This window comes from Stylophora pistillata, chromosome 6, assembly GCF_964205215.1.
Source record: "Stylophora pistillata chromosome 6, jaStyPist1.2, whole genome shotgun sequence".
NCBI classification, from domain to species: Eukaryota; Metazoa; Cnidaria; class Anthozoa; order Scleractinia; family Pocilloporidae; genus Stylophora; species Stylophora pistillata.
Window position 1 is genome coordinate 1,530,001 of NC_142524.1, and position 12,321 is coordinate 1,542,321.

The 12,321-nt window shown below is 40.5% G+C and overlaps 2 protein-coding genes and 1 pseudogene across 3 annotated transcripts; all 3 read right to left on the reverse strand.

Annotated features, from left to right (window-relative positions):
• Positions 1-962: 962 nt before the first annotated feature.
• LOC148727681 (protein fem-1 homolog B-like) lies at positions 963-8,057 on the reverse strand. Of its 2 annotated transcripts, none has more exons than XM_088762431.1 (4): positions 5,929-8,057; positions 4,573-4,687; positions 3,094-4,103; positions 963-2,553 (listed from the first exon to the last, which is right to left on the reverse strand). In XM_088762431.1, the coding sequence occupies exons 1-4, from the start codon at positions 7,762-7,764 to the stop codon at positions 2,356-2,358; spliced, it is 3,159 nt and encodes a 1,052-aa protein (XP_088618557.1). In that variant the 5' UTR covers positions 7,765-8,057; the 3' UTR covers positions 963-2,355. The 2 variants fall into 2 exon arrangements, with proteins under 2 accessions (XP_088618557.1, XP_088618556.1); XM_088762430.1 differs by having other exon boundaries at positions 5,920-8,056.
• Positions 8,058-9,410: 1,353 nt separating this feature from the next.
• LOC148727682 (uncharacterized) lies at positions 9,411-11,135 on the reverse strand. Its single transcript, XM_088762463.1, has 2 exons — positions 10,839-11,135; positions 9,411-10,158 (listed from the first exon to the last, which is right to left on the reverse strand). Exons 1-2 carry the CDS (start codon positions 11,133-11,135, stop codon positions 9,970-9,972), a joined length of 486 nt encoding a protein of 161 aa, XP_088618589.1. The 3' UTR covers positions 9,411-9,969.
• A 135-nt stretch (positions 11,136-11,270) lies between these two features.
• On the reverse strand, positions 11,271-12,138 carry LOC148727683 (uncharacterized; annotated as a pseudogene).
• Positions 12,139-12,321: the final 183 nt, after the last annotated feature.

Genomic DNA, 12,321 nt, shown 5'->3' on the forward strand with positions numbered 1-12,321 from the left:
GAATCAACTGGCGAACTTAATTATTGGGGTCGACCCAAATAGATATAAAGTTCGGCACAGGAAAAGTTCGACGTTTGAACTAGGCCTCAATCACTTCTATCCGAAAATCTCAACAATTTTGTCGTGACAATAGGATGTACTGCAGTTGCTATCTATTGTAAAGACAATGTGGGCTTCAAAATATTCGATTCTCATGCAAGGGATATTCATAGTAGATGCCATTCTCAAGGTACATGTGTGCTGCTTGAAGTATCATCACTGAATGGCTTAGCACATTATTTTCAGAGTATACATAACAATGATATATGTGAGTTGAAAGGGGTTAAAATTAATAAAGTTCAAAATAGCACCCTTTTTCAGAGTCATGCCTGTGAAACCAGAAAGTTCCATGTGAGTTTTGCGATGGCTGTCTATTCACTCTGTTATTTGGATATATCAACAAAGTTGAAGTGGTAAATTGGCCACCGTAACGATTGCAGAAGCTGACGTTTCGAGCGTTAGCCCTTCATGGCAGCGACGACGAAGGGCTAAAGCTCGAAACGTCAGCTTTTGTAATCGTTACTGTGGCCAATTTACCACTTCAACTTTGTTGATATATCCAAATTATTTTGTTACTCCCACCGAAGCAGCCCCAAACAGTTTCTTTCGAAACTATCAGCCTTTATTCACTCTGTTACTCTGTAATAAAATCATGTAGTTATTGGAATTCAAACACCTTATCTGATGTTATTCAGTATGGCAAGAGATTATATGAAAATTCATCTTTGAACAAGTATTTACCATCAGATGATTTGCCAAAATCTGTTGATGTTTGTTGAACTGAATTAAGTTTAGATCTTAAAAGTGATTACAGAACAACTCAATAATTAACAACTATTCACCGAAGTGGAGGTAGTTAGTGATGGACAAAAGCAAACACTTAGGTTAGGGTGATGCACTGAGAGAATGTAGAGCTACACAGATCGATAGACATAATTATTTAATCCTTTAATCTCCCAGTCAAAACGCAGACACCTTTGCTTCATAATCACTGTTCAGTTTGATTAGTTGATTGACTGGAGGTCAATCATCACACTGTTATCTATCATATTACTCTACTGTTTGACATATCTCGATTCTTAACCAGGCAACAATTCATACCTTGTATTTGCATGGAAGTGTATGTTGTAACTAGTCCACACATCGCACTTGGAATACACTTTATAAAAAAAAAATTCTAATAGATCAAATTGAAGTCTCTTTGCTAAGGCGCTTCCATGGAGGCCTGAGTCCGTGTCGAGTAATAAATCGACATCGAGGCGCTGAAGCTCATGTGTGAGATGTTCAAAAATAGGTTTGAAGAACTATTCTAAAATCATGTTTACTTATACTTAAATCACCTTTGGCAACGAGCTAACGGTTATCTAACGGTTACCCAAACTTAAAAACTACAATGGCAGATGGCCGCAGCGATCAGACACACACTTAAAAGCACGGACACTTCCGACAAACCGACACAAATGAGATATGGAATTTCGTATAACACAAGATAAGGATCGTTTGACCGAGGATCTCTAAATTTAACGAGACAGTGCCAAGTGTATAGCTCGGTTTTCGAAAGATTTGTGAGGACGCGAAGTAGCAGTTGACGCTCGACTTTTCACCTATGCTTCTTAAAATTTGGGATGGAAAGCTACCATAGCTGCCTAACACGTGAACGCCTTTTGTGTTGTACTAGGAAAAAGCCCAATTACACCCTTATCTATAACATTACTGCAACAACTTAACAAAAAGCTACTGGACATAAAAATTGCAAAGCTATAAATGACAACTGGGTCAAAACCAGTGTTATTTGGTCATTATGACGAAGAGTCCACTACTTAAGTTAACACGGGTATACTTTTAGGAAGTTTTAAATATCCTTATCTCATGTAACATGTGTGTAAGCTATTCTTCTCGCCTAGATTGCAAGGAGTTTACACTCTGGGACAGTTTTCATTTTGATGCCGGACATGTCATGTGCCGAACTCATTGCTTAGTTAATAATTACTTGTGCTTTCTGAAAATTACCTGTTTTTAACTAAAGATTATTTCTCTTTTTTTTTTTTTTTGCTGAAAGCTCTGAAAGTCTTTGAACTCAAAAACTGTAATGGTCATGGAACGGCAACAATACGCCTACTTTTGTCATTCTGGGCTAGTACTATTTCGGCTGATGAAACGTTGAGCATCTCAAACGTAGGTCTTAGAAGTTATATCATCTTATCGGTGGCCATGAAAAAGCTAGTTTACACAGACCATTTTAGATCAAAGGTTTTTATGTTTCTTTTCTTTTCGTTTGCAAGTGTAGATAAAGAGCACAACTTTTCAAAACCAATCTTACATTGGTTGTTCGAGTTCACCAATGATATCTTCCATACTTGGTCTTGCTTCAGCATCTTGCTGCAGGCATCTTCGAATGAGAGCTCGAATCACACGGTTTGTCACCCTAGCAACTTGCTCGTCACGTCTGTCAGGATCCGGTAACTCCCGGATGCAAATCTCACAGAGGAGAACTCCAAAACTGTAAACATCAACCTGAGTTCGAAAAGAGATTAACAATGAAAAGTTAAACATGCATGAACCTGCATTCTTGCTAGTTTATGTAACTATACCTTTATATATCTATTCCTCCTTGTTTTTCCCCTTATTTTGCAATCTGTTTACGTCACAGAAATGTTGTCTTATTGCTATGCAAAAATTGCTATGCAAACAAACCAATAAAAACCAAACAGTATTGTACGCTTCGCCGCTAATTTTACATTGCAGATAAATGCCTCAAGAATAATAAACATTCTGCGTGATGTAAACTGACTGAAGGTGGATAAATAAGCTCGACTCCTCTCCTGGTTGAAGTTAACTTTTTCATGATCCGTCCTGCGGTAACTTTCCTACATACTGATATCACGTTAAGCACCCGACCGGTTTACCAACTAAAAAGGGTTCGACTATGGACAGAGATCACACGAGATTTCTGGTCCCGTGCCCTCCAAAAATTGATTCAACATCTTACTATAGATATACCTTACTGCAAACATAAGTAGACAATTGAGAAACAACTCCAAATTTCAGACATACCATGACGGTTTGATGTTTAGTATGTGCTTCAGGTGCACTGTATATCATAGCACCAGGACCAACTGTCATAGTCTGCTCCACAACACTAGCCGTGCCATAATCCGACACTTTGCCTCGCCATTGGTCGGCTTGCCGCCATAGCAACACATTGGCACTGCTAATGTCGCGGTGAATGATGGGAGATGGTTTCTTTAGATGAAGGTAGTTTAATGCTCGAGCCACGTCCAGAGAAATAACAGACACTTCGGTTTTGGAAAGAGGTCGCTCTTCTAACAATGCTCGTAAACTTGACTCCATGAGCTCTGTCACGAACAGAGGACTTCCTTCATCATTTGTTGCTCCAATGAACTGCAGCAAACAAGGATGGCGGCATCTGGCGGCAATACTCATCTCTCTCTCAAACAATCTGCGGTTGTGATCACAGAGGATCAACTCGTACATCTGTTTGACGGCAATGGTACAGCCGCAATACTTGCCTTCGACAACACTTCCCCAGCCTCCTTTACCAAGGCATTTGTCCGTCAGCTGAATCTGATCGCGTGAAATGACCCAGTCAGGAGTCTGATGGCGTGAACGTTCATTTAACGCCCTTTGAGCAGCTGAAAGAGACGTCTCCAACTCGTCTATTTCGTGCTGTTTGGCCCTCAACAGTCTTCCCAAAGAAGTAACTTCTCCATTTTGTTCCTGTAGTTGCCCGCGGACAGTTGTCAACTGCTTTGTCATCTCGCTAACTTGTCCATCTCTCTCTCCTAGTTGTGCATCTCTTTCTTGTAGCTGCCTCTGGGAATTTGTCAACTGCTGTGTCATATCCCTCAGTTGTCCATCTCTCTCTCGTACTTGTCCATCTCTCTCTCTTCGTTGTCCATCTCTTTCTTGTAGCTGCCTCTGGGCATTTGTTAACTGCTGTGTCATCTCCCTCAGTTGTCCATCTCTGTCTCTTAGTTGTCTATCTCTCTTTCTTAGTTGCTCTTGAACGTTTTCCAGTTGCTGTGTCAACTCCCTCAGTTGTCCTTTGATTATGAAATAAAGCAATGTAAGTTTCACCTTTTTGTCTCACAGAGCCTCAACCGAAAAGCCAAAAGGTCCTCACTTTTCTCTCAGGGTAAGTGTTATATCAAGAGACGTTGAAACTTAAAAAGAAAACTTAAATGTCATTTCCTGTTCTTTCATTTCTTGTAACCATGGCCTGGCTTTGAATTTTCACATTTTACCAAAAACATGTTGACCTCGTTTTCCGATGATTTTTTTTTGTTTATTTGTTCTTCGCATTTGCCTTTTCGTTTCCCAAAGATCTTAAACAATGGGGAAACCGCCATGTTGTATTGATTACTTGGCATCCCGCCTGCTATCCGTTTAAAATTTACTCAGTTCTCCCATGTTACCTAACAGTGTTACCTAAAGGCTCACTACGGAACTCCGACTTACACTTTCTTATAACTATTTTCTCAACAAATTTGTTCCTCGATAACATCCTCTCACCTGATATTTCCTTCCGCGTAGTTTCCTCTTTAATATTCTCTTTTACGTCTTTTTCTGTTGTAGAAACAGATCTTGCTCCTCTTTCTTCAGCAGCTCCACTTCCGGTTACTTCATCCTTAGAATAAATGGAAAACACAGAGCAACTTAGGCGATACTAAAACATCTGTGTATGTATATTGGGCTTGCCTACCAAACGAATTTAAAAAATCTGTAGTTTTTGTTTTATCAGGTGAGTTTATAGGGTAAATCAGCCATCGTGAAGAGTGGAATGTTTTTCGTCCTTTCACGAACGTGGGACAAGGAAAAAATTCTGAGTCTCCATATGAACTTCATATTCCCCGCTCCAATGCTTATCCACTGAGCCGCAGACTCTTTGCGGAGTGAGCAAGGCCCATTACGAAGTTCATATAAATGACAACCGTCTTGCGTACCGCAGAGCAGTGAGGCGCGGAATCGGAGCGTGCATTTCATTTCCTGTCCCACCTCGTGACAACACGAAAAACATATGAATAAAGACTGATAGTTTCGAAAGAAACTGTTTGGGGCTGCGTCGTGGGAGTAACGAAATAATTTGGATATATCAACAAAGTTGAAATGGTAAATTGGCCACCGTAATGATTACAAAAGCTGACGTTTCGAGCGTTAGCCCTTCGTCATTCGCTCCGACGAAGGGCTAACGCTCGAAACGTCAGCTTTTGTAATCATTACGGTGGCCAATTTACCATTTCAACTTTGTTGATATATCCAAATTGACACGAAAAACACCTTTCTCTATCTCTTCACCGTGCTGTAAACTTAACATCTTCCCTATTCTATTACAAAGTAAGCTTTTACTAAAAAGTGAGTCACACTACAGAAATAAGAAAGGCTCACCAAAATTGGTAGAGTTTTAATTGAGGACCAGTGTGCTCTTACTGTTTTACAATTCCTTCCGAACTATCGACAGTCAGTAATTACTCTTGTCGGTTTGCTATTGAACGTTTATTCAAATTGCTTTGTATTTATGTACGAGCATTAATCATACGGGTGATCACAAGTCTGTAAACTTGATCACTATACAGTTCGCCCTCTAGCTTTATCTAAAGGTCCTAAAGGATTGCTGTAGCTTGAAAGCCACCCTCAGACATGCTTCTTTTGACTATCACAGCATCATAACGAATTGTTTCATTCCTAAAAAGATGAGTTCGAAAACCGTTAAACTAACAGAAACTCCAAGAAAGGCAACCAGGCGTTACGAAACATAATCAACACAAGATCCTATGAAAAAATAACCTCAGTATTCTCCCATTTCGTGAGGATGCTTACTGTGATAATTTAAGGAAATATGTAAAGCATGAAATATCAAACCTTTTTAACCTTTCTGGCATCGATGTTCAGAGCACCCAGTCCTATTTTCTCAGACAAGATCCTTCGTGCCTCGTCAGTCCCGCAGCAGTCCATTGCTGTTTGACCATTCTTGTTTACAAGCTTTGTGTCCACACCGAGATCTAACAGCAACTCCAGCATTTCTTTCAAAAATCCGTCTTTTTCAGGTCCTGGTTCAAAAGTCACGGCTAAATGAAGAGGAGTGCTTCCATCTGTGTTGGTAGCATTCACATCACACCCTGCATGTAAAATTAGCTTCATCGTCTCAATACAAGGAAGCTTGCACACCGTGCCACTTTCATTCCATCCAAACTCGGGAACTGGAGTTTTATGCCATACAGCCAGGTGCAGAAGTGTATTTCCATCAGGATGGGAGCGAGGATTTGAGCGCAGAAATCTCTGAAGAAAGTTAATAATGTTTTCACTTTTCATTTCTGGAGAAACTTGAACTTTTTTGTATATAATCAAAAGGTAGAGAGCATAGAAAAGCAATTCTTGTTGTGTCTCATTCTTGCCCTCCTCTTGCAATTTTCCTGACTCTAACGCTTCTGTCAGTTTCATATTTGCATCGACCAGTTCTTCGAAAACGTTCTCGATACTTTTTGGACTCAAATTATGTCCATTCAGCACCATTCTTGAAAATAAAGCTGTGAGGTAGTCAAGCTCCTTTGGTTTTGGAACATCGCAGTTCATGGCTATTTCCATTGATCGTGTCCTCAAAGCAATACACGGCTCGTACTCCTTAAAGTCAGCTAAAACAGCTCCCCGGTATCTTATCGGGTATCTCAATTCTGTATTTTCAGGTCCAAGGATTCTCTCTCTGATAATAAGTCCCTCCATGTGGATAGCATGATCATCGCCTTCTAGCAGAGAAAGTTCCTCAAGAGTTTGACTCTCTTTCCTATTTTGATAAGCTTCGACTGGTTCCATTTCCTTTTTAAGCAAAAGACATGACGGATCTTTATACCTCTCCACCATTCCACGTCTCATGTAACTGAATGCTTTCCCAGTGTCATAAGCATACCCATCATTAGCGAAGGTGGCACCGAGAAGTTCAAGAGCATCAATTCTCTGTTCCTTTGTACATTCTGGTCGGCTGATGAAATACTCCACTATTTCAGTTTTACATTGATTACTGCCTACAAGAAGTGGTGTTAGACCTTTAAGATTGTGTTTTTGTTTCGCTCCCAAAGCTAGCAGCTTAGCAACTATCTGAAGGTGTCCCCCTTTCACAGCAAAGTGAAGACATGTTTCTCCATTATTATCTTCTTGATGTATATTTGCGCCACTTTCGACAAGAAAGGAAACAACATCCATGTGACCATAGTAACATGTTACCATCAGAGGAGTATTATTGAAAGAAGCTCGTGCATTTACATCGGCCCCGTTCTCAACCAAATACTGCACAACATCAAGGCGTCCATAGAAGGCAGCAGATCTCAAGGGAGTCGCATTTTGCGATGTTCTGCCGTCGACGTCGGCGTTTTGTTCGATCAAGAGTCTCGCAACCTCAAGATGACCATTAGTAACAGCGGTCCACAAAGCTGTGCAACCCTCCCAAACCTCTCCTTCAGCTTTAATCGATCCACGAGCCTCGATGTTTGCTTCATAACGTAAAAGGACCTTCACAGAATCCAGTTTTCCATCACGAGCAGCGATAATGAGAGGAGTCGCAAGGTCGTCGCCATCGTTGATTTTCGTTTCCAAAGTGGTTTTTCTTATGTCGGCTTTCATCTCCTTTAACACATGAGTCAGACGAGAACTGTCGTCAAAAGCAGCTTGAAGAGCATTAGATGCGTTACTACGCACGGATGCATTACTAGCCATTTAAGAAAAACGCGAGCAAACGGGCCTCAAGATTTTCTCCCACGCTCAATTTGAATTGGGTATGCAAAGGAACAAACGCAACCTTCGAGGTCAGAATCTCGTACAGAGAGACTCTTATTTCACTGGAGATCACGCTAAGAGGAAAGCAGATAATTTTACCTATCGATCTTTGGTCCAATCTACCTGCTGTGGCGAGGCAGTGCCGTTGCTTCGTTAAAAAAAAGTGTCCTGATGCGAATCATGTTCACAAACCTTTTTATGTTCTCTCTGAATAAACACTTAGTTGCGTTACATTTTCAAATGTGATATGCATGAAATCCACTATTTCACAATCATAATCTCTCAACTAGAAACCAAACATTCCTCTTTTTCGAGAAAGCGTGGCGTGTGACACTATTTCATCATTTGGGGAGGGGAGGGAGAGGGCCCAACTGATCTGGAGAAATGTGGGAAAGCGTCATGCAAAACTTGAATGAGATTTCATTTCGCCCTTATTCGGTCGAGGATTATAAATCCACAAGAGTTTGAGACAGAAGAGTTAGAAACAGTTCTTTCTAGTCTATAGATTATGATTTATGTGTGGTCACGCCATTTAAACACTTGTAATGAACTGAGCGCGTCTTGATTTCAAGTGTAGAAAATTATCATCTAACGGTGTAAATGGACAGAACTAGGGGCTTGAGATACATTTTATACATCGTCCATTACGCTAGGGAATGCATAGCTACGCGGATAGACAGATTTAACATTTCAACCTCCCAGTCAAAACACAGACACATTTGTTAAATAATCACTATTCAGTTTGATGGCTGATTCAGTGACAGGAGGTTAATCATTACACTGTTAGCTATATCGTCTTATACTCTATTTATCACTAAACTTCAATTCATACCCAGTATGTGGTTTGCAGACTGCGTATCATACTCTTTACTGTACATCTTCTACTTAGAATACACACCAGAAAAAAGCCACAAATCGAATCTGTCAAAGTCTTGTAATTGAACTTAGCCTGCGGCGTTTCGTTGGGCGCCTGACTGTCGTTTGTGTTTAACAACAAGTCACCGTTGATGCTCCATACTGGCACACTGGTGCATGATTTTCAAAAATAGGCTTCAAAAACGCTAGAAAAACATATATAAACACTCTTGGAAGGGATGAAGTTTTATTTGATTTTGAAATGCTTTGGAAACCTCCTGCACATCGAAAATTGTACATGTATCTGATTTATCCACAACAAATAATTGTAAAACCGTATGAATACGACTAAATACTAGCACATGAGCGCCTGAATAAAAGTAGAAACGTGTCTTGACATAAAATACCAATTCTTTATTTATACCTGAATCACCTTCGGCAGCCGGAACGTACGATGACTTAGCTAAACTGCTATCGTCTCTTGCACCAGTAAACGTGAATGTCACAATTTAACTTAATTATATAAAAGAAATATACCGCACTTTCTATATGTTTACCGGCATAATATCCTACTCGCGATGTTGGGAGAACACGAGAAAAGTTTGTGAATCAGTCCCCCCTGGACTACGACTCAGAAATTTTCCTCGTCTTCTCCTATCATCCCTGGTGGGTTGGTTACCATGGGTTGGTTACCCTGTGGGTTGGTTATCATCCCTGGTGGGTTGGTAAACCAATAAAAAGTGCGTTGTATTGCTTCATTATTTTGTATTCACGAAGATTTGCACTTTCCCGTGATCTTTCCACGCCGGCATAGACATAAAATCACATTCGGCATTAACTAGGATTAAGATGCGGTAGCAGCCTAGAGCTGAATGGGACAAAATTACATATTCATCCGAGCAAAAATATCTTAAGCGGCCTTAGGAATTGTTATCTATTATTGGCAATAATTACATAGATAAAAATCTAGACTTTTAAAAATTTTACTTTGACTCAGAGTGACGAATGTTTTATAATGACACTCGAATGAAGAAATTCAGTACAGATCAAAGGCGTAACTAAATTAAAAAGTACGCCGTACGAAAAAAAAACTGAAATTGTTGAAAAGTAATTGTCTGTTCAAGATAAGCTGCACTTTGTTTGTCCAAAGATCAGCCAATCGCAGTTGACGCTCGACTTATTGACAGTGCCATTCACAAACATAAATGAGGGAATATCATTTAATCCATCTGTACCGCAGTAAAAATATTTTATTAAAATGTTTGTAGAGCAAATTGTATCAAACCTGTCTTAAACTAGTTCACTAATGATTTCGTCCATACGGGGTCTCGCTTCAGGATCTCGTTGCAGACATCGGCGAACGAGAGTTCGAAACACGCGGTCAGTCACCATGGCAACTTGTTCCTCGCGCCTATCTCGATCAGGCAAAATCTCAGTGCACATCTCGCAGAGTAGATTGCCAAAGCTGTACACATCAACCTTAACATAAATAGGGTAAATCAAAATGATCACACTTCCTCAGGGATTCCATCAGAAAGAAAAGCTGTCGAACGATTTTGCGAAACTCTCCTCAAATGTTCCCTACTAATCTCTGTTTCGAGCACTACAATGAAAAAAGTGAGATAGGTCACCGTGCTTGCTACAGAGCAATGACACGCAATGCAATTCTGAGGAATCACCTAAAAAGTTCATTTTATTTGCCACCGAAGTCTATGTCCAATGAGTTTCAGGAAGAGAGGATGACCTCATCTTCTCTTGGCCCCAGTTATTTGACGAAAAACTTGTTTACCATGCCGGAGGGGTATCTCCCATCTTATCTATCATTTGATCCCTGGCGCCGTCTCCATTAAATACATTTTTGATGCTACAAATCTTTTCTTGGTTCAATTCTTCGGTTCAGGCATTCCAGTTTTTATATTATTACATGCTGATGACAGATGAGTCAGCCATTCATTCTTATTCAAAACGAAACAGGACGACTGAACCATGATGCTCTATTTTGTGTCAACCATAGCCGCTTTCGGTCTGGACTGTATAATATATGAGCTTAAGACGAGTTTTCTAAAGCTCACAGATCGGACCACTTAATACAGCTCAGGTGATTTAGTTTGGTTTCTTTTCATGGATACAATTTACTACAAACAAGGCAATAAAAATACCTTTAAATTTTCCTGTTCAGTAAATGCTTCAGGCGCACTGTAAATTTCAGCACCGGGACAAGCTGTCATGGTCACTTTAGTAAAATTGGCGGCACCATAATCCGACACTTTGCCTCCCCACTGTTCGTTTTGTCGCCACAGCAACACATTGGCACTGCTGATATCCCGGTGAATAATGGGGCGTGGTTTCTTTAGATGAAGGTAGTTTAATGCTCGAGCCAAATCCAAAGAAATGACAGATGTTTCACTACTAGAAAGAGGTCGCTCCTCGACCAATCTTCGTAAACTCGTTTCCATGAGCTCCGTCACAAACAAAGGACTTTCTTCATCGTTTGTAGCTCCAATAAATTTTAGTAGGCAGGGATGGTGGTAGTCTCCCTCGCAGCCGTTTTTAGTGTCGTCACGCAGGGGGAGGAGCGTTGCGTGACGAGACTAAAAACGGCTGCGAGGGAGACTAGGATGGTGGCATCTTGAGGCAATGTTCATTTCTCCCTCAAACAGTTCCCTGTAGTAGGTGGAGGATTTAAGAAGAACTCCGTAAATCTGTTTGATGGCAACAGTACAGCCACAATACTTGCCTTCGACAACCTTTCCCCAGCCTCCACTACCGAGGCAGTTTTCTGTCAGTTGAATTTGATCGCGTGAAATCACCCAGTCAGGTGTCTGTTGGCGTGAACGTTCAGTTAAGGTTCCTTGAGATGTTGATAGAGATGTCTCAAGTTTAATCACTTCCTAATCCCTTGCTCTCAGCCGCTCCTCCAAAGAAGAGACTTCTTCATTTTTCTCTTGTAGTTGCCCTTAGACAATTGTCAACTGCTGATTCATCTGCCTTACTTGTCCATCCTTCTCTCTCAATCGTCCATCTCTCTCTTGTAGTTGCCCTTGGACAATTGTCAACTGCTGATTCATCCGCCTTACTTGTCCATCTTTCTCTCTCAATCGTCCATCTCTGTCTTGTAGTTGTCCTTGAGCATTTGTCAACTGTTCTGTCCTTTCCCTCAGTTGTCCATCTCTCTCTTGTAGTTGATCATCTCCCTTATTTGTCCATTTCTTTCCTCCAGTTGTCTATCTTTCTCTCGTAGTTGCTCTCGGACATTTCTAAACTGCTGTGTCATCTCCCTCAATTGCCCTTAAAAAAAAAGTGGAATATCGTCTTTTTTAAATAAAAAAAAAAATTGAAAATCGTTGTTGTTGTTTTTTGTCAGCTTATGTGAAGGTGTGATAAAAGCTTAGAATTGTCTTTTTTTTAGGGCGACTATTAAATCGAAACTACCAAACTTAGGAGCTGAATCCACAACATTTGTTATATCTTACTGGAAATCCCAGTATATATTTTCTATTCTCACTTTTTAAATTTTCTTCAATCTCAGTTGTTATTATCGCTTTTCGCTGGTCATTTTCCGCGAGTGCGGCGTAAACGATATCGGTGGATGAGCCGTAAATTGGATTAATTGAGCTAACCGCCTCCCGGTTAGCTCAATTG